The sequence below is a fragment of the Cervus elaphus genome, chromosome 29 (genome assembly GCF_910594005.1).
Source record: "Cervus elaphus chromosome 29, mCerEla1.1, whole genome shotgun sequence".
NCBI lineage: Eukaryota > Metazoa > Chordata > Mammalia > Artiodactyla > Cervidae > Cervus > Cervus elaphus.
In genome coordinates this window covers 8,163,738-8,185,794 of record NC_057843.1, presented here as the reverse complement: position 1 = coordinate 8,185,794, position 22,057 = coordinate 8,163,738, and the positions used below count along the sequence as shown (strand labels likewise).

The window sequence follows — 22,057 nt, the reverse complement described above, 5'->3', positions numbered from 1 at the left end:
AACATAACAGGGACAGAGCTGCTTAATCAACAGAAAAGGGCTGATGAGAATGACAGGAAAATAAGAGATGAGGCACCACGGTTTGAAAGTACAGCAGCAGCAATGTAGTTAAAATTAGGTATTTATTTTGTTCCACTCAACTGAGGCAAGACATCCCTGGTTAGAGGTTCGAGGGCACCCAGATCCATGGGAACATGATTCTTTCTGGGGGGTAAGGAGAGACAGCAGCTAGAAGTCCAGACAGTGACACACAATCTTGGAGATGCCACCAGAACGCAGACTTCACACTGAAGGAGAGGCTTTTTATCGGCAGCCATCCCTTGTATTTAACAGGGTGAAGCAGTGATTGTAAAAGGTAAAAGTTGGCTTCTTGCCAAACTAGTTTCACTGTGGATTAGAGGGCAGTAAGGTCAGTCAAGTCACAACCGCCTAGTTTGAAGGAGACAATCCGTACAAGTAGCACAGCTCTTCCAAGTAGTAGACTCTCACTCACATGATTAGCCAAGGTGCACAAAAAAAAAACTTAGAGGATCACAGCAAGGACGGGACGAGAGAGGGTGAGCCATGCTGCAAAGCTCGACAGATGCAGGGGACCTGGCAGAACAACAGGGCTTTCTCCAAAGGGCTTCCCCACCGTCTCTTCTCAGCCTATTCCAGATCTAGAAAGCTGCCTGCTTGTGCAGGGATCTAACTAGGAACTCTGCTTTCCACTCTCAGAAATCTACAAACCCTTTAAGGTCTTGCTCCCTGGTGATGCAGAGGCGGGGCTGGGTGGGGGGTTGGGGGCAGGGGGCAGTGTAGAAGTGGTCAGGGCAGAAGCAGGGGCAGCAGGCACTACACAGCTCGTCTACAGGGAAAGGTTCGCTCTGCTTCGGCAGTGGCTTTTGTGTCTTCACGTTCGTGTTGGGGCAGCAGTCTGTCCCTGGGCAGGCCTGGCTGTGTGTCCTTGGAAGACAGACTCGATGGCAGACATGCAGCTTGGCCCAACCCAGTCTTCTTCAGACCCTGTCTAAAAACCCTTATATATTATCATAATTCAAAAAATAAGAGACATCCCTACCTCACCCCCCACCTCATCCCCAGTCTAAGTGGCCATATTTAGGGGAAAACTGGCCCTGGGCCAGCAGACAGTCCCCCACACAGATCAGATCTTCTAGTACCGATGAGTACACGGCATTCCAGCCACGATTTCCGACTCGATTCCACAGTGGTCCTGTCCTCTGAGGATTTTGAAGAAGCCTGGAGAGCAGAAGTAAGACGCATTTAGTCTGCTTGGATTCTGACCTTTGCCGACATAGCCAGCGTGCATGCTCAGTCGTGTCAGATTCTTTGTGATCCCATGGCCTATAGCCTGCCAGGCTCATGTGTGCATGAGATTTCCCAGGCAAGGATACTGGAGTGGGTTGTCATTCCCTTCTCCAAGGGATCTTCCCGACCCAGGGATCCAACCCACATCTCTTGTATCTCCTGCACCTGCAGGCGAATTCTTTACCACTGAGCCACCTAGGAAGCCACAGACCCGCCTCTGAAAGATGGGGGAGTGGAAGTCACAAACCAGCCCCAAAGCTGTCACCAACCGGGACACAAGGTACTCGGTGGGCTTCCACTTACCCTCCAACCCAGCCCTGTATCAGACTTCTGGATGGTATGGCCCCCCGCCCCCTGCACCTGTTGCCCTGAGGAACCAGGAGGAGCACATGTGGCTCGAGGCCACGCCCCCACCCACACCCCCTCTTGGGATCAGAGGCTGCCCTTGTGGCAAGGGGAAACCCCAGCTCCCCAGCACAGCGGGTGGACACGATGCCCACTGTGCCCTGGCTTGGGCGCCCTTTGAGCGGGGACTGCGCTCACCATTGTCACCCCAATCAGTGTTCCAGGAGTTGCCGACCAGCCAGTAGGGGGTGCCATCCTCCACTCCCCAGCCCAGAATGCGGATGGCGTGGCCTCCCATCATCTCTCCGGTGACGTGCTGGTACACCCCTGGGGGACGACAAGGCCCTTCAGACTCAGCCTGGGCACCGCTGGTCTCCCACAGCAGCCCACCCGCTCAGCCGGCCAACTCCACACAGGACAGATGGAGCCAGAGGAAAGTACAGCCAAAGGAAAGCCCTGGGTGTTCCACGGGAAGACTCCAGGGAGTCCCATAACATCCGGGAATTATTTAAATGTATTTTTGAAAGCCCAGCACACTCGAACACGGGGGATAAATACTAAGATGGAGTGCAATGCAATGTGCTTGTTGCCTGCCTCTTAAGTTAGAAACTCTGATACATTAAAACATCAACGATCATTTGTTTTCCATACTGGGACTCCCTGCAATGACTTGTCAGAGGCATTCTGTGGCTTAAGAGTTTTAAAGCCCCAGCTACTCTGGGGCACAGCGTGCAGGCTGGGCGCCATGGGAGAGGACTGGGCTGGCAGCTGCAAGGCTGACTGACGGAAGAGACACCCGCTGAGGTGCTCAGAGGACCACCAGGTTACTGATGAATGACTGTCCAATCCGAAATGTGTTCTCTTATATAACGTTGGTGGAAGTTAAGAACTGCCAGATTTATAATTTTTTTCTCGCTAGGCAACTTGGTCTTTTTTTTTTTTAAATGACTGGAGAGCTTTGAGTTTTCTAACAAGCAGAATACAAAATGAGACAGAAGTCCTCAGCACAGACCGTTTGTCTGGGCTGGGGGATTTCTAAGACAGCTCTTGGGTGGGGACCATCCTGCCCCCTTCCCCCTTTGAGTCCCCATAGGAAGGTGCTCGTTTCCTCACCCACTGGGGGCGGGCACAAGGCTAAGACTTTATCAAGACAAAGACGACAGAGGAGGTCACTTGGTGCAGAACGGGAAACCTACAGTTACTTGCGGACGTGATGGGGAAGGGATGGAGGTGGAGAGATGGGGCCGGCGGCTCCAGAAGGAGCAGAAAGGAGGGGACGCTTGGGAGGAGCAGGAGTTGGCCATGGACAGGGCGGGCGAGGGGCCGAGAGAGTGGGCAGCGGCGGGCGGCGCTGCTGGAGGCCCGGCGCCCACCGGGGACGTCCTGCCAGCCAGGAACCCACACGTCCCTCCCCGGGGGCCGTCAGTGGGGTCGGGGGGATGCACACCAGACTTGTATAGCAGGAAGTCCGAGTACACAGAGAAGGCCCCCTCGACTGGGCCATTCTTGTAGATCTCTGCCATGATCTCCTTCTCGCTGCTGGAGACGCTGTAGGAACTGCATCCTGCGAAGAAACCAGCCGAGTGGGGCGGGCGCCTCCTGCAGGGGGCCAGCCACCTCCCGATTTGTGGGGACGCAGCACGCGGGACCTTGCCGTGTGCGTGCGTGCGTGCGTGCGTGCGCAGTAAGCATGAGGCCCTAGAAGCAGGGAAGGAGCAGAAGGCTCCTAGGCCAGATTACTCCCCATGACTGAGGGGTTTGGTCTCTTCCTTCTGAGTCTGAGGGTCTAAGGCTCCAATCCCACTGGTGTCAGGGTGGAGACGCGCAGAGAACAGTGTGCTGCTCCCTCCCATCAGAGGCATTAACCGCAGCGCTTCTCCTGACCTGTGACTCCAGCGCCCTGACCTCCTCCCTCAGCTTCCCCGGGCCCAGGGCCGGGGGTCACCCACCCCGCTTACCAAAATGCTTGTCTTCTTTGTAGGACGTGCTGTAGCCGGGCTCACAGGTCTTGCTGCACTTGGGGGTGTCCCCCTCACCGGTGCATGGGGGCCGGGAGCCATTCACGTGGTGCTCACAAGGAGGGATGGAGTACGGTCTGCAGCCTGAGGGGCCAAGGAGAAAGGTGGGCGTCAGCAGGAAGCCCCTCAGAGGCCTGAGAGAAGAATCAGGGCGCTAGCTCATGAGCACAGAAGTCACCCAGAGTCTGTGGCGCCAACACTGCCCTCTTCCAGTTGCTGCCTCTGTGTACACAGGGCTGCCCTGTCTTCTACCTGAGTTTTCAGCCCAGCGTTCAATGTACCCTCAACCCTGATCTTCACTTTATAGGGGAAAATGAGACCACTATTATTCCTACTTATAAAATCCATCTGGCTGGATGGGAGCTAAAGGCAGACACTCACCTACATGCGAGTTATAGAGGCCCCCAGACACTAAGCCTTTCTTTGTCCAGAAGTTCCAGGCTCCAGAGGGGAAGCCGCCGTTACAGCTGAGAAAAGAGCCACTCATTAAACAGTGTGAGAGTTGTCCTGGCTGCTCCCAGACCACCACCCAGTGCACCCATCACCGCCTTCAGCAACTGGCCCATCGGTTCTCCCAGATCCCCAAAAGTCCCCAACTCTTCTCCTGATGGTCACTTCCTGCCGGGAATCTCCCAGGCCTGCCCACCAAGTACTTTCACAATCAGAAGTACTTTCATAATCAAGTGCTCACCAGGAGGCTGTCTCTTCTGTCTGGACAGGGGTTCTCAAAGGGCAGCACATGGGAATCCCTGGGCTATGTTACAAATACCAGTTCTAGGGATTTCACTGCTGTGGGCTGAGACCTAGGCACTCCCTTTTTACTTTCTTTTCACCCCGCAGATTTTTCTCATCTGCAGCCACATCTGAGAACCAAACCAAGGCCAGAACTGGCGGAAAACAGGGAGCTGTGTTCCTAATGTGGCTTATCTGGGAACCCATCAACCTCAATTACAGAGGAGACAGGCCCCAAGCTGTTCCCCAAGGAACAGGAAAGGAGAAGAAGCACAATAAAACCCAGAAGCTAAACCGGGAACATCTGTTTTCCCCCCCGACCGACCCCCAGTCCAGCCCTGTGGGGGGCCAGCCTGGTTTCAGGAGCCTCCTAAAAGCAGTATCTCCCAGGGCCTGCTTCCAGATGCCCGGGGGCCCCAATGTGTCTCAGTGGAGACATCGTCCTGCCCGAGGGAGTATCACACCTGCCCCCTACAGGGAGCCCTCTGGTTCAGTCCACCCACAGGTCTCCTGGGGCAGCTCCCGGGGGCTCCGACTCACCCTTCTCCACACTCGAGACCACAGCAGGTCAGCATGTCCTCAGCAGACACCTCCACGTTAACACGCCCATTGCTGTGGATGCAGATCCGGTCAGAAATGGCTTCCACAGCCCCGAACGCCTGCAGGAACAAGCCCCACGAGGTGAGTCCCGCTCCACGCTGCGGTCTCTCCAGCCCGCACCCAGGAGGCCACAGCTGACACCTCGGGCCTCCTGGTGGCTGGTTTCTCTCAAGGCAGCTGGGGGTCCCGGGGCTCAAGCTGGGCTTTAAAGCAAGAGACCAGTTCACCCCAGACCTCTACCTGGGCATTTGGTTTATTTCTGAAACATGCAGTTTTGGGATTTTTAACACAAAAGTATAGCTTGCACAAAGGACAAATACTGTTATGATTCCACTTATATGAGACACCCAGACTAGTTAGTATTATAAGAGCTCCCCCACCCAAAATAACAAAGTCAGGGGTGGAGTGTATGACTGTTGACATAAATGATGCCACCTTGGGCCCGTAGAGCTTCTCCCGTCTTTTTGCTGATATACCTTGACTGCATGATGCAGTGAATCACTTCTACGTCATCAAAGGCTTTAGTATTTAACACTTTGTTTCATAATCATCAGGACCATGTAGCCTCTATGTTCTGTTAGTCCCCAAACAATGATGAAAGCCTTCACTGACATAATGCCTAGTTACCCATTCATGAATCTTGACTTAAGAATGTACTTCCCATTTTCATAACTACCCCTTCCCATACCCTAGATTAGCTAGAAAAATGCAGAGGCTCCTCAGCGGTGTGGAGTACAGCTGCAAATGGTTCCGGACTCTTGTCCCCGCTCACATCTCCCATCCTGATCCTACCCTGTGACTCACCCTGTAATCAACTGATTTGCTGATTTAAAAAAAAAAAAAAAAAAAACAGAAAAATCATAGTACAGGGAACTTTACTAAGTACTCTGTGGTGACCGAAATCAGAAGGAAATAAAAAAATCAGGGGATGTATGTAGCTGATTCACTTTGCTGCACAAGAGAAACCAACACAGTATTGTAAAGCAATTATGTATATGTGTGTTCAGTTGTGTCCAACTGCTTGTGACCCCACAGGCTGTAGCCCACCAGGCTCCTCTATCCTGGGATTCTCTAGGCAAGAATACTGGTGTGGGTAGCCATTCCCTTCTCCAGTGGAGCTTCCTGACCCAGGGATCAAACCTGGCTCTCCCACACTGCAGGCAGATTCTTTATTGTCTGAGCCATCACTCCAACAAAAATTAAAAGAAACAAAAAAAAGTCACGAGAGACAGAAAGTAGAAGAGTGGTCGCTGGGGACTGGTGGAGGCGAGCAGGAATTTGTGTTTTGTGGGGATGGAGTCCAGCTCTCCAAGGTGACGGGTTCTGTGGACGCAAGTGGTGATGGCTGCATAGCAATGGGAATGAACCCAGTGCCACTGGCTGGCACATGAGTGACTAAGATCGTTACTTTTATATCACGTATTTTACCCACACAAACACAGTCAAGACAGCTCACTGGTACAGATGCACTGCTACTTCATGAAGCAGTGCGGGAATGCCAAGTCGCTTCAGTTGTGTCCAACTCTGTGCGACCTTGGACTGTAGCTAGGCAGAGCAGGGGTCAAAGCTAATGGTGTCTGCTGATGGCCCAGGACAGAGTGTTCAACAGAAATCAAAACTGCTTCACAACCCATATGTGGGACATGCCTTGTACAGGACACTCTGCCTGTCAATTCTTCCACCTGGTCCTGCAGTGATTCACAACCGCCAGGGATCTGTCTTTTACACTAGGGGAGACTGAGCCTCGAGAAGTTTATGTGACTTGCCTAAACTCAACCTGTCTAACCTTAGATCCCTGGTTGATCCCACCCTTACCCAGCCCCTCGCCCCAACCCTCCCTTCTGGCCAGCAGGGCCTCACCCAGCAGGAGCCACAGGATCCCTGGTCTCTGATCTCTTTGATGGTCGGGCAGTTTGGCCACTGTTCTCGGGCATCGAAGCTTTCAGGCAGAACCATATCCGCAGCAAATGCATCTCTGAAAAAAGAAAGGTCTCCATCACAAGCCGTCACCCTACAGTCCGCGCCCCCAAACCCTGTGGCCTCGGCTGTCACTTTGCAGGGAGAGGCATGATGATGTGCGGAGGAGGCCATGTGCAAGGACGTCCCCTTGGAATTTTATTAGAAGTTTGTTTTTTTTTTGCTGCGCCAAGCAGCATGCAGGATGCTGGTTCCCCAACCAGGAATTAAAATCATGCCCTCAGCAGTGATAGCATGGAGTCCTAACCTCTGCACTGCCAGGGAACTTCCCACTTGGAGCTTGATAAAAACAAAACTGGGTTCTACTCCTCCAAATAACTTACCATTCTGTATACTTCTGCCTAAACTTATTTTATGCTTATTTTTTAAGAGTTTTAACCTCAGGGTCCAGATAATTACATCTCTTGCTTTCCCCATGCTTCCCCGAATCAAACATCTGCCAGATGTTCATCTTTTTTTAAACATCTTCACAACTGTGTAATGGTCCCATCACTTAACTATCCCAGCCTCACAGACTTTTCTAATGCTTCCTTCAAGGGAAGTATCTACATGAAAAATGCAACATTAATGATAAAATGAAGAAAAATAAAACATTAATGGCAGATCACATGGCTGTTTTCAGATTTTCCTTATTCAAGACCATTCAGACCTGGGGCCTCTCCCTCTGCAGCTGGGACACCCGAGAAGCAGAGGAGGAAACTCTGGCGCTGGGAGCTGGCCCTGCTCCTCGGGCAGGGTCCCTGCAGCCTGGTGGGGGGGCGGGGCGGGGCGGGTGAGGCCTCTGGATGCCAGGGAAGCCTTCCTGTCTCCCCCTTTCCCCTGTGCCAGGCAGAATCTTGCTCACACGGCAGTGGTGCTGGTGCAGCCGGGTGCCCCAGCCGGGAGCGGGTACCCACCTCTGGGGCAGCTTGGGCCCGCCCAGGATGGTGCCACACAGCTTCTTCACATAGCTCAGGTCCACGTTGTAGAAGTTGTGTCCGGCCTGGAAAAGAGCCCCACCCAGAGCAGTCACCCACCAACCTGGGGGGCTGGGGGTGTGGAATGTGCACACCACCCACACAGGGCCTGACAAGGCCAGGGGGCCCCTCAGCCCCAGAGAGCAAGGGTGCTGGGGCACTGCTACAGAATGGAGTCTCCCCCCCAGTTCATGTTGAAACCTAACCCCACCGTGATGCTGTTACACAGTGGGGGCCTTTAGAGATGGTCAGGTCATGAGGGTGCAGCCCTAAAGAATGGGACTAGTGCCCTTCTGTAAGGAGACCCCAGAGATCAAGCTTGCCCCTCAGGCCAGGTAAGGACACAAGAAGTCACCACTTGCCACCTGGAAAGGACCCCCACCAGAACCTGGCCACGTTAGCACCCTAATCACGGTGGGCTCTCAGCATCAGCCCAGCTGTGAACTCCACGAGCTGGTTTACCCCCCATGCACCTGCACGTGCCCGTACTCTCACTGACACACACACACACACACGGAAGGGCCAGGGCAGTGGGCATGGGCCTAAGCAAGCCAGAACCATGAATCAGATCAACTGTCCAGGACACACCAGCCCGTGGGCCACAGCTGCAGCCCGTCCCTCGGGAGTCAGAACGCACAAAAGGGGCCCCCAGCCTACCTTCCAAGTGGTGTTTTGCTTGTTAACAAAGTTGACCAGCTCATCGGACAGAGGAGGGAAATGCACATTGCTCCGGGCACTGGTCAGCACCAGCAGGCAGCTGAGGGTGGCCAAGAGCTGCCACATTTTGGAAACTGGATTGGAGATTCACCTGGAGAGGAAAGGACACAAGACATCAGTATGTTTCTTCGTTCGGTTCAAGTGCTTGACACACACAAGGCGTCACCTCAGGATGTGCTGTTCTGGGGGCCTCGTCCCATCCTCTCTCCGCCGCCTGCCCCCTCATGCTCCTTGGCTTCCCCTTCTGGAGCCAGGCTGTCGGCAGAGTGCCTGCAGGGACCCCGGCACCCGCGGGCTCTCATGCCTTGTCTCAGAGTCCCAGCCTGTGCCCACAGCACACAGGACTGCACGATGGACTGAATGTGTGTCCCCCACCCACAAATTCAAGCAGCAATCCTACCCCAGAAGGTGATGGTGTCAGGAGGTGGGGCCTTCGGGGGAATGATGATGTCATGAGGGTGGAACCCCTATGAGTGGGATTAGTGCCCCGATTATAAAAAAGACCCTACAGAGCTCCCTTGCCTCTTCCTCCATGTGAGGACACAGGGCAGTCTGACCAGGCAGGGTGGACCACACTGGCCCCTGATCTTGGACTCCCAGTCTCCAGAACTGAGAGCAGTAAGTTTGTTTGGAAGCCACTGCCTGTGGCGCTCTGCTGCTGCTGTCTGGCTGGCTAAGAGAGACCGTGCCGTCCAGGACCACAAGACAGCGAGCCAAGGAAGGGCTGTGCCACGCGCGTAAGGCCCCCTGACGTGGGCAGGACACCATGTCACTTAATCTCCAAAGCTGCTGAAGGGCCAGCTAAGGGCTCACGGTCTGAAATGGTGCTGGTCACTGCATGGTCTGTGAACCAACCATCTCGTGAGCTACGAGGCTGGTGCAAAGGCAGCCTACTGTCTGTCAGAACCCACCCCAGGGCCCAGGCAACAAGCGGTGCCAACAAGTCCATCCCAAACAAACAGATGAAACCAAATCTTCACGCAAAGTCAAGTCCACTGCCCCTGCTGCCCCTGCCTCTCCATGCACTTCTGGAACAAGCTTGGGGCTTTTCTCAAGTCTGAGCTCCCAAAGAGTAAACACCTTTCCCCACAATCACGTCTCAACTGGAAGACCAGTCAGAGAGAGAAAATGAAACTGAAGATATATCTCACGAGCCACGTTTTGAACACCAGACAAGCAAACACAAGTCCACCTCCAGCTCTGCATGCCTTTCTCAAGAGCCGGGAACCAGAGCTGGTTTGGCCGGTGGCACAGGTCTCCTGGGACTGTCTGTGGTTTTTCCAGTCAGACAAGGACTCTGCTTCAGAGACGGGGCTCCCGAGAAGGTAAGCCATCCCATTACCACTACGGCCTTGGATCCTGGACTGGCATACAGCTCAGGAGACAGGCGAGTTCTAGCTAGGCCTCTGAGTCACACTCTTAGGCAAGAGGCTCTGATGAAAGCAAGAAATATGATCCAAGTGCCACAGCACCACCAGGCCTGGGGAGACGCCCTCTCAGTGAGTGTGTCTATGCGTGTGTGTGCATGTGCGTGCGTGCACTGGGGACCCTCCTGTCCCCAACCTCAGGAGCTGGTCCCTGCGTCACCTCCTCAGGTCACAGGTTGCCGTGAGTGGAACAGGAAGATGAGGTGGCTCACAGCACCAAACAGGCTGCCTCCCACACAGTGAATTATATTTAAGCAAAACAAATCTAAATTTATCTGTTGCTTAAGCAACAAGCCACTGGGAAGAATCCATGTGTGAGGCTAGCCAGGCAGTTCTGGAAAACAGCAGTGACGGAGGCCTGAACCCCTGGAGTGGAAAGGTATGAAGAACTGCGAGTAATGCCAGCTCAGGAAGGGGTCCATCAACACAACAGGCCACTTGGAGGCACAGCCTATGTGTGGCAGAGGCGGGGGAGGAAACGCACATCTACATCTCGGTGGATGGGGTTTGCACAACTGGTTGTGCATTCAGAAAAAGGAAAAAAAATAAGACTGAATCTTTACCCTCAAGTTCTTACACACACAGACACAAATGCTACATGGAACAAAGATCTTGCATAAAAACACAGAAGTTGTATGAGAAAATAAGCACACTTAAAAAAAAGTCATATTCGGACTATCCTGGTGGCTCAGGGATAAGGAATCCGCCTGCCAATGCAGGAGACGCAGGTTCAATCCCTGAGCTGGGAGGATCCCATATGCCGCAGAGCAACCAAGCCCGTGAGCCACAACTACTGAGCCGTCGCTCTAGAGCCCGGGAGCTGCAAATACTGACCCCATGTGCCACACCTAGACAGCAGCCCCGGCCTGCCAAACACGAGAAAGTCCGTGCGCAGCAAAGACCCAGCAGAGCCAAAAATAAAATAATCTTTAAGGTTACTAAAACAAACAAACACAATACTGGAGTGAGGAAGGCCTAAGACTGACATCAAACAGAGCCCTTAAGGGGAAAATGTTTGATTACATGAAAGTAAAGCCTCCCTTTAGAAAAAAAACAAAATGCAAAGTGACAGACAAAAAACAGCTCTTACACATACTTTAGGCTTTGCTTCCCTAGTAAGCAAAGGACCCAAAATCAGAAGAGAAACAGCATAACAGAAAAACAGCCAAAGGATATACACAGTACATGTACAGAAAAAGAGCTACAGAGGGCTCAAAGAGGTATTTATCTTCCACCACACAGCCAGGAGCTGTAGGGTTTGATCAGTTTCCGTGGGGTTAGAGGTGGGGAACCAGGCGCTGCTGCTGCTTACCCATCAGTAGGTACCGCCCAGCCTCTATCGGCTCTTCAATCCACACACCCTTTGACTCAGCAATCTGACCTTTTGAAATGTATCCCACAAGCCTCAAAACGCAAAGACACAGGTACACTAAACAGTCTTGGTGTTCACACAAGACCAGAAAGAAAAGCATCTATAATAGTAACTGTTAAGTTGCAAATGGTTAAATAATGAAATACAAAAGCAGCCATTAAGAAATGAACTTGTGGGCTGATTCATATCAATGTATGACAAAACCCACTGAAAAAAAAAAAAGAAATGAACTTGTGGAAGTGAACCATATCGTACTGACAATAACATATATGTGTGTGTATATATGTATGTATATATATACATACAGTAAGTGAAAGAAAGCAAAGGAGCAGGTGAGTCATGGCAAGTGTGGGCACTCAACCCGTATACACGTTTATTCCTGTCACTACATGCAAAACGTCAAGAAAACCATACACAAGTCACATGGAACTGCTTACGTTCGCTATACGTGTGCGTGCTCAGTCGCGTCCAACGCTGAGACCTCACAGACTGCAGCCTGCCAGGCTCCTCTGTCCATGGGACTCTTCAGGCAAGAATACTTCAATCTGTTGCCATTTCCTCCTCCAGGGGATCTTCCCAACCCAGGGATCAAACCCACGGCTCCCAAGTCTTCAGCACTGGCAGGTAGATTCTTTACCACTGAGCCACCGAGGAAGCCCACGTTCACTATATAGCCTTACCTCTTTTTTTTCCCTATTAATTTTTCTTGAGTGAACATGCTATATTCTAAGTTTTGTTTCTGTAGGAAGAATAATACTGGTGCTACCAAAGACCGAAAGCCACCCAACTGAAAGAACATATTCTGAGGAGGCCCGAGATGCATTTCCAGGCAGAGGCCGCCTCTGAGTGACTTTCCGCTCAAAACGCTTACCCTTCCCATGTTCAGTGACTCATGGGGAGGCTGCTGCTCACGTGACCCCGAGTCAGGGAGCCTCCAAACTGTCAGGAAATATTTCACTGTACACGCATGTGCCAGGAAGGGACACAGGGGCTCTCCAGGGCTTCTTTTAAAAAGGCTTCTGGGCAGAGACGAGGAGGGCTCCTATCGATGCCCTGACTTACACTTGCCATCTCAACACTGCCCTGAGAAGACAGGTGTGCCCCCTGCATATTGACCCACCCCTGCAGCTGGAGGCCGGGCCGACAGGCCCTTCAGAACCATGGCTGGAAGGGTTGCCACCCTCGGCCTCAGCACAGCCTGTCCGGGTCCCAGGAACACAGCTGGGTCCCCAGGAAACCAGAGGCCATCCTCGTGAATGCTCCCTGTGTGTCAAACCGGAGTGTCCCCGGGACCCCTGCAGGCTTAGCCGGCTGCCTGATGTGCAGAATGGGGTGCTTCCATGCAACCTGATCACACCTAAGATTTCTCTGGTTTCCTGGTGGCAGGAAACGCGGGCAGCTCCCAGCCTGAGCCCGGGACCCCACGCCGCTTTCCTGCTCTGTGGTCCTACCCCATGGCTCCTAGCAACTGTTCTCCCAGCTCAGCCCCGGCCTCAGTGAGAACCAGACACGCAAACCTGGGGATTACAGCAATGCACGGACCACCGCCCCAACTCGCCCACTGGGGCTGCAGTATCACATGACCGCATCTGGGCTGCGGTTCAAGGATGAGCTCCAGGCGTGTAGTCCAGAGACCTGGATTCCACTTACTTCCTAACTGTGTACCTGCTTTCACTGAGCCTCAGTCTCACCACCTGTAAAATGGGGCTAATGACCACTCGTGTCCCCCAGTGGAAGTCCAGAGTGAGAGGAGGGTACCTGCCACAGTCAGAAGGCAACAAAGCCTCCTCCCTCTTCTCTTCTCTCCTTTCCCCATTCACAGCCCGTGCCAGACAAGACCAGTTCGCACAAACCACCTACCTACCGCACATCACAAAGAGCCCGAAATTAAAATAGGTGTTAACTCCAGCTGACCTCCCAATGGGCCCCCCTTTCTGAGGGTCCGGAAGCTACTGAGATCCCAGAGAATATGGAGTCAAGTTTCTCCTCCCAAGGGGACAGACCGATGTCCAGGGCACTGGCAACTGCATTCCTGGGGGTGCCGACTTCCATGGGCATCGTGAACATGGGGCAAACGACGCGCAAACAGCTGGAGGCCCAAGCTGTGCTGTTAGCCAGGGTCACCGCCTCAGCACGAAACACAGTGAGTTTTCACTTCCCCTCTTTCGGGCAAACATTTCCCTTTTCTCATTCTGTGGGGGTATTCTCCCCCTTAAAAACCAGGGAGAAAGAACAGAAAGTCCTTACGGTGAGGGAAGAGGCCCCCATACAGGATTACACCACCTGCAAGTCACCAGACCCCGCCAGGGTGTGGACGGAGCAGGAGCAGCTGTGGGCAGATGTGAGTTCCAGCCCTCGGTCAGCTGACTTCCTGGGAAGCCAGGGCATGGGCTCCTCTACGCCCTCTGGCCCTTCTCCAAGCTAATCTCTAGCATTTAAAAATACGGGCTGTCTCATGTCTTTCGGCTCCAGACCCCAGAGCGCTTTTGTGTCCAGCTTCCCGAGAGCACAGCTGCCCGCCACACCTCCCTGCAGCCAGCTGTGGGCTCCGGGGACCGGGACTCAGGAAGGAAGGGACTGCACACGGGAGTCCTGACATCCCAGGGACATGCAGCCAAGCCTGATCTTTTATTTATTTTTTAATTTAATTTTATTTTTGTTGGTGTTGAAATGTATGGAGTCATTTATTTATGAGTACAGCTGTGCAAACAGCTGGGCAAACAGCCCTCCCAGGGCTTACAGACGCACCCTCTGCCCTGGGTGCCTCCATGAGAATGGGGAGCTGGTGAAGTTGGAGGCGCACAAAAATGCTGATAGAACACAGGCCTTTAGGACAAGAGCCCAAGCTCGATTTTTTTAAACAGGTTTCTTATGTGGTTAAGAGCCCTCTGCAGACTGGATTCTAAATCCTAAGGAGACAGGACATATATACCTGAAATTTCCAAACTGGCCACCTGCAATCCACCGGCTAATCCAGAAAAAGATGGATGCACGTCCAACCAGTCTTTCATCTGGTCCTGTGTTCCTCCTTATCCACTGCTGTTGTTTCGTCTCTGAGTCATGTCTGACTCTTTGTAAACCAAAGGACTGTAGCCCGCCAGGTTTCTCTGTCCACAGGATTTCCCAGGCAAGAATACTGGAGTGGGTTGCCATTTCCTTCTCCAGGGGATCTTCCCAACCCGGGGATCGAACCCCTGTTTCCTCCATTAGCAGGTGGATTCTTTACCACTGAGCCACCAGGGAAGCCCCCTATCCATTGCTGCCACTCAAATACTGTTGACAGCTGGCTTTCACAGTCGGCTCAAAAGAATTGAGTGCCTACATTCTGCCAACAGCTACAAATTGAGGCTGTTTCTTATGCAGCTGAGTGGCTCTAGGTGGAGGTAAGGTGGAAGGTTTGGAGGGCTGTGAACATTCAGTGGGACCATGTTAGAACTTGTGTTTCTTTCTCTCCCACAAAGCTACTCTTGCTTCTCGCTGCCGCCATGAGCACTTGTGCCCTCGAAGCTGGGGCCATTTCAGGGCACCCACACAAAGCCAGGCACCCCTTTGTGGCCCCTGGATGTCAGCTGCTCACCTCCACCTCCACGCTGGGGCAGCTCAAGCGCCTTGACTTCAAAGGGGCTCTGACTGAACTGAACGACACCGGGGACCCCTCCTCTTTGAATCTGAATAACAGCCTTGATGTGGTCTTTCTGTTTGATGTCTTGGTTCCTAACGGAAATGCGCTTAATTAGCTGCTTTGAATTCAAACTGGAGCTCCGTAACACCCTAGAAGGGTGAGATGGAGGGTCAAGTGGGAAGGGGCATGGGTAAACCCACGGCTGACTCATGCTGATGTTTGACAGAAACCAGCACAATACTGTAAAGCGATCATCCTTCAGTTAAAAATAAATACATTAAAAAAAAAAAAAAAGAAAACGAAGCCAAAAGGGCTGCCAGTCTTCATCTTCACAGCGCTAAAGAGACAGATAGTCAGACACAAGCTGGTTATCTGGCCCCTAGAGCCAGGCCCCCTGCAGCTGAATGCCCCTAAAAGCAAGTGCTGTGAGACCCAGAAAAGGCATCTATCACATCACTGCAGGCTCCACAGGATCCAGGAGCCATGAGAGGGATTCCACCACCCTCACCCACCTAAACTCTTTAGGACACTCATGGGGACTCTCTCTGCTCCCCATTTGCCAATTGTCTGCCCAGAATGAGTGACTAATTCACACCAAGTTCCACGGTGTGGCTTTCTTAAGCTGCTCTCCCCTAGTGCCTGGAAACTGTATGGCTGCAGTGCCCACAAATGGAACATCACTTAACACACCATTGACCAAAGATGTATTATGGTCACAGGCATCGGTTTCTGCAAAAATTCCCCAGTCAATAATGTGTTAAGATCAGTCACAGCAGCTCATACCCTACAAAGAGAAGAAAAATACTAGTCTAGGGCTAAAAAGGGCTTTCCAGGTGGCTCAGTGTTAAAGAATCCATCCACCCGCCAATGCAGGAGACGCAGGTTCGATTCCTGGGTTAGGAAGATCCTCTGGAGGAGGAAATGGCAACCCAACCCATTATTTTCGCCTGGGAAATCCTATGGACAGAGGGGCCTGGTGGGCTATAGTCCATGGCGTTGCAAAGAGTCTGGACACGACTGAGCCACTAACCAACAGGCCTAAAAAAATGGACCCCCAGAAAGGTCCTTGGCAGTCAAAAAATGTTGTGTTTTTGAAAAGCAGGACCATTTGGGCAAGGTTCTGGAAAGCTGTAGAAGCTTCTGCTTGCCAGCTTGCTCCCAGATTCAGACGCTGACTTTCTGAGACGCAGAAGGGGTCACTCCATCCCCACTTGGTCTCAGTTACTGACACGGCATGCTGCCTGGATTCTCAAGGACCTTGAGGCTACTTTATAAAAGCTCTCAGAAATCCTTGAAGATTCAAACGAGATTAGTGTTCCAAGCCTCTCCAGCCCGCAGGAACACAGCAGCTCCCTAATTTAATTCGAGGCCAGACGACATCTCCCTGCTGGCTGGGCACTGGGGGCACAGAAAGACAGCAGGTACAAGAGCAGGCGGCAGAAGGGCTTCACCTCTCTTACGTGGGCCTGCTTTCCTTCCCCGCGGCCCCGAGAAGACACTTGCCCCTCAGCAGGGTGCTGCCTGGCTCGGAGCAGACAGCCCTAGAGCCACCCAGGAAGACAGTTTCCTGGGGGCCACGTGAGGACAGTTCCTCATGGAACACATCTCCCTGTGCACACGCCGGTTAACTCCTGCCTCCCCAGGGTAATTCCTTCTGTCCTCAAACACACCCCAGTGGGCGGTGGGGGGGATCAAGATCTTCCTCAGATGATGGTTTGCGTGTGCCTGCATGCTCAGTTGCTCAACTGTGCACGATTCTGTGTCCCCGTGGACTGAAGCCCACCCGGCTCCTCTGTCCATGGGATTCTCCAGGCAAGAATACTGGAGTGGGTTGCCATTTCCTCCTCCAGGAGATCTTCCTGACCCAGGGAACAAACCAGTGTCTCCTGCATTGACGAGTGGATTCTTTACAACTGCACCACCAGGTAAGCCCAAATGATGGTTTATTTTGCTCTTAGCCACCAGAACACAGCACCCCCTAAATATCTGCAGAGTTAAGTAGATGCAGAACAGGTGGGGGCTGAAGGCTCCCAGTGGATGTGTGACAAGGCCTCAACCCTGGAGCAACCTCTAGGCTGATATCGCCTTCCCAGGTCTTACACAAGCCCAGAAGCCATGGGACTTGTTTGTTCCAATGAACACATCTTGCCCAACTCCAGGTCAGCAGGTCATGGAGAAGCCCAGCCTCACTGGGTCTCTTGGCAGAATAGCTGTTCCCACTGTGCTCTATAAGAAGTCGTTTCACTATCTAGATATTTGTCCCATTCTCCTTCCAGTACCCTTGCTGGTAATTCTAGGTTATCCTGATGGCCACACTGAGTGACTTACCAGCCAGGTAAGAGACATGTAACCACAGTCAGACTGCGGGCACATCCCTCCTAGCACCCAGCATTCATAACATAGTAACGCTGGAAAAGGGCCCCTGGTCCTGATTAAGGCTTTTGTTTCCCAGGTGAGGGGACCTGGAGCTTGAGAAAAGACCAAGGGCAAGCTCTGGATGGTGTACCTGGATAGGGACAGAACTGCCAGGAAATGGAATTGCAGAGATTTCTCCACCATCATCTGGGTGACCCAACCCCCTCATCACGTCACAAACCTGCAGATGCCTCAGTTTTCTCAGAAGATTCAGACTGCCAGTACCCCGAACCCACACGTGTCCTCAAAGTTAAAAAAAAACCAGAGAATATTACCTAATTGAAGACGAGTCCAGATGCCTAGGTTAGGATCAAAAGAAACCTTCTTAAGTTTCAACTGTTGACAAACATACTAAAACCCACAAATTACCACTGATCAACAACAAAAATAGAAAAACCTCATCATCAATTTCCTAGGGCAGAGAATTAAACTGGAATTCCCAACCATGCAAGTTAAAACAAGGACAGCTTTTCAAACACAACAGATGGGCAGAAATTAAAGTCTGGTAATACCTAGTGTTGGTAAATATGAGGAACAAGAACCCTCACGGCCCTGAGAATATGTTGGTAAAACCCCAGTGGACAGCACTGACATCTATAAAATGGATGGTGCACACACCTTAGGACCGAGCACCTTCCCGACTTCTGCTTCTCCCCCAGAGAAACCCTTGCAACTGTCTAAGAGACAGGATACTGTAGCCTTGTGAGGACAGTGAAAAAGCAAAACCCACCTAACTGTCCCTCAGGAGAGGAATACACTGTGCATTTAAAATGAATGAACTGGATCTGTACGTATCAATGTAAATCAATTTCATAGACACCAGTGGAAAAGGATACATGCGATATAATTAAAGTCATGTGCATTTCGATAACACTATTCATAAATTGATACAGATACAAGGATTAAAAAAACAATAAGGGGATTAAAAAAAAATCATGCAGGAAAATTAGAAAGAGAAGAGCAGGGACATCCCTGGCAGTCCATGGTTAAGACTTTGCCTTCCAATGCAAGGAGGTAGGGATTTGAGATCCTTGGTTGGTTGGGGAGCTAAGATCCCACATACCTAAGTGGCCCAAAAGCCAAAGCATAAAACAGAAACAATGTTGTAACAAATTCAATAAAGACTTTAAAAATGGTCCACATCAAAAGAAAAAAAAAAAAAAGAGAGAGAGAGGAGAGAAAGCAGATAGGAGTTACAACGTCCCTTAGGAACTAGACACAGACTTGCAGAAAAGAAGCTGAAAGTTGCTGCCTGCAGAGGGGGTCTGTGACCAGGAGGGAAGGCTCTGACTCCACCACCCACCCTCCTTCCCACCCAGACACACAAGGCTGAGACAAGGAAGCTGTGGGTGCTGCAGAAAGCAGGTGGGGATGAGGCTTGGGCTTTAAAAAGGGACTGAAGTCTAAATATTTAATGGTGTTTGATCCCTAGATCCCCCGCCTACCCAAACTAGGGTGGAAGGTGAACATATCAGCCATGGAGGGACTCAGGAGTCATTTCTCAAACACCTGGCTTAAGCAGCCCTGGAGTGGGCCCTGAGTGTTACCCAAGAAAGATGAAGATCCAGGGCACTGAGTGTAAACCTAAAAAAATGAAGACCCAGGACCAGGGGCAGAGTGACAACTGCCTCCTAATACCCAGTGAGTCCAACACACATCTGCATGTGGATCAAGTAGATCCACCAACCTACTGTCAACCCTGACCACCCTACACACAAGACTGAACCGTATCAAGGTGCCTGATCTCAATGCTCCTTGACCTACAAAAATTATCATTTCACACAGTTCAACCTCTCATATTTCCAATACTTTCCTTCTGCCAAACCATCAAAAACAAACAGCAGACATTGTGTGTTTTCATCCTGAAACATTTCGGTCCTTCTCTCCTAAGGACAGGGATATTCAACACAATCACAACTCATCACCACGTTTAAGAAAACCACCCAACCTACACTCCAAGGTTCACCTGAAAGCACTCTTCCTTCACTCCCCAATGCAACTGCCAGTGGTAACAAAAAAAATCTGAAGCCCTAAAACACATGCAACTTCCTACTCCCAACTCCCAGGGCCAGCAGCTGGGGAAAGAGCCAGTCCACAAGGAGGGCCTCGGCTCAAGCTGCTGAGTCAGCAACACACGGGCAGGTGCCTCCTGGAGACAAAGGGCTTCCACCCTCACTACCTGACCAGTTCAGAAAAAGGGCTGTCCTGACGCTGTGGCAGCGGAGGTAATTGGAGTCAGAGCCCTCGTCTGGTCCGAGTTGCCTCCCCCTGGGACTGTGACGCCCCCAGATGAGGGATCTGCACCTTTCCACTGGGCAGTACCCCAGCTCTAGGACAGATGCCCCTAAGAGGTCTGAGTGAACCCAGGGCACCTTCAACTCTCTTCGGGAAGGCCACACAGGGTGGGGCAGCCCAAACTCTTTCTCCACAAAGCTTACGGGTCACCACTACCAGTGCCAACAGGAAACAATCTTCCATGAAGTTAACAACGTTATGAGAGAGGAAAAGGAAAGTAGCCTTTAACCAAACCGACACACCGCTAAGGCTCTTTGTCTTATCACCTTCCATCACCTAAAGATTCAACTAGATGAAGGTACATTGGCAGATATACACCTAGTGAAAATGCCTGAAGGGCAGTTTTTCCAAGGTAACCAAAGGTGCTAGGTCTCCCTTTGAACCCCATGCCCCTCCAACTGGGTATGAGTCTCAGTCAGGTAGAGGATACGGGCCTCTCCTTCCTCTGTGCCTGCCCACTGGCTTCCTCACTGCCTGGGGAAGGGGTTGACCAAGGCCCATAAAGAAAGCAACTCCAATTCATATCTACCAGAACAGGCTGACTGACCCCCAAATACAGTCACCCCACAATGCTCCTTCTCCCAGACCTCCAGAGTCATCAGCTGAGGGGCAGGCGATGCCCCCAGGGACTCTGCCCTGCCTCTCCGCTCCCACAGCACCCCGGGCCCAAGCCTGACTCCCTTCCTCAGCAGTGCAGGATTGGGGCCGGCATTCCACTCCCCTCACACTCCCAGGGAAGGGGCTGGCACCCCGTGCCCTAAAGTTCCCTGCCCTCCCCTCTACTTAGCTTCTCCTCCATCTGTGGATTTAACTTCCTGTGGCTCCCACCCCGCTCCACCCAGTTCCAGATTCCGGTTTTCCAGTTTCTGTCTTCTGGGGCCCCTGAAATTGTATGGCGGTGTGCAGAAAGTTGCCCAGGAAAATCATCGACAAAAAGAAAACAAGTAAGACAGATGTTGATAGTATTTACTATCAACTCAATGATCTGCTGAGGAAACAGGACCAGAAGCTCACAAAGGGCTGGGGAGCCAGGCTGAGGTTGAAAGCCAGCAGGGATCCAGGCCAAGCTCTTCCGCGCAGACTCCTCCCTCGGGAGCGCCGGCAAACTCCCCGCCTCCTGCTCTGGAGACGGCGGACCGTAGGGTCGGGTGACCCGGCCCGGGGTCCGAACAGCGCCCGAGAAGGGGCACGAGCCTCCCGGCCAGACTGGCAGTGCATTCCGGCCGCCCGCGCGCAGAGCTTGCTTTCCTCATCACAACCACGTCCCGGGGGGGGGGGGGGGGGGCGCGATACCGCCCGGCTCGCCGGACTGCGACTCCCCGAGGGTCCTCGCTTCCAACGGCCCGGGACGTTCCTCATCCGTCGCCCGCCCGCACTCACCGCGCTCCGCCGCCGCAGAGGGCCTGGGCCTGCAGCCTGAGTGTCCGGGCAGCCGCTGATGCTGGTGCCTGGGCAGCCGCCGTAGCTTCCCGCAGCCGCCCCTGCGCTAAGTACAGCGCCGGGCCCCGCCCCGTGACCGGCTGACTCACCACGTGACCACCCACGCGCGCGCGCGCCCCTCCACCAAGCCCTGGAGCGTCACGTGGCCTCCCGCGCCCAGTTTCGCTGGGGTTCTGCTTTGACCCGGCGCCCTGTAGGCACCGGCTCATCGCAGGGCCCGGGAGCAGGGGTTCTGAGTTCCCCCTGCCTATCCCCGGCGCACTGGGACCCTTGCGGAGAAGAAGGGGGCTGCAGGCGGCCCTCAGGGCCTCACCGTGCCAGGCGAAATTCCCTGGGGCCGCCCTGGACGGGACGCAGCGTATCAAAGCCTCGATCCCTACTTGTGTGGAGAGGATAGTTTTTCCTTATTTCATTGATCTAGAAACCACTGCCAGAGATGGGGGCATCGAAACATCAAGCTTCCCAGAAGAGCCTTAAAAGGCTGTTAGCTTTAATAGAATGTCCCTATCAGATATGTAAGATTTTTTTTTTAAGTAGTCCTCTGTCCATGGAATTCTCCAGGCAAGAGTACCGGAGTGGGTAGCTGGTTCCCTTCTCCAGGAGATCTTCCCAACCCTGGGATCAAACCCATGTGCCCCGCATTGCAGGCGGGTTCTTTACCATCTGAGCCATCAGGGAACCCCAAGAACACTGGTGTGGGTTGCCATGCCCTCCTCCAGGGGAGCTTTCCAACCCAGGGATCGAACCCAGGTGTCTCACATTACAGGTGGATTCTTATTTACCGCCTGAGCCCCCAGAGAAGCCCAAGAATACTGGAGTGGGTAGCATATCCC

At 52.7% G+C, this 22,057-nt stretch overlaps 1 protein-coding gene across 2 annotated transcripts; it reads right to left on the bottom strand.

Moving 5' to 3' along the window:
* Positions 1-103: 103 nt before the first annotated feature.
* CTSB (cathepsin B) lies at positions 104-21,317 on the bottom strand. Of its 2 annotated transcripts, XM_043891464.1 has the most exons (10): positions 21,165-21,317; positions 8,594-8,744; positions 7,877-7,962; positions 6,864-6,978; positions 4,944-5,062; positions 4,053-4,138; positions 3,612-3,755; positions 3,101-3,217; positions 1,852-1,980; positions 104-1,239 (listed from the first exon to the last, which is right to left on the bottom strand). In XM_043891464.1, the coding sequence occupies exons 2-10, from the start codon at positions 8,717-8,719 to the stop codon at positions 1,154-1,156; spliced, it is 1,008 nt and encodes a 335-aa protein (XP_043747399.1). In that variant the 5' UTR covers positions 8,720-8,744; positions 21,165-21,317; the 3' UTR covers positions 104-1,153. The 2 variants fall into 2 exon arrangements, with proteins under 2 accessions (XP_043747399.1, XP_043747400.1); XM_043891465.1 differs by lacking the exons at positions 4,944-5,062; positions 7,877-7,962; positions 8,594-8,744; positions 21,165-21,317 and having other exon boundaries at positions 6,864-6,937.
* Positions 21,318-22,057: the final 740 nt, after the last annotated feature.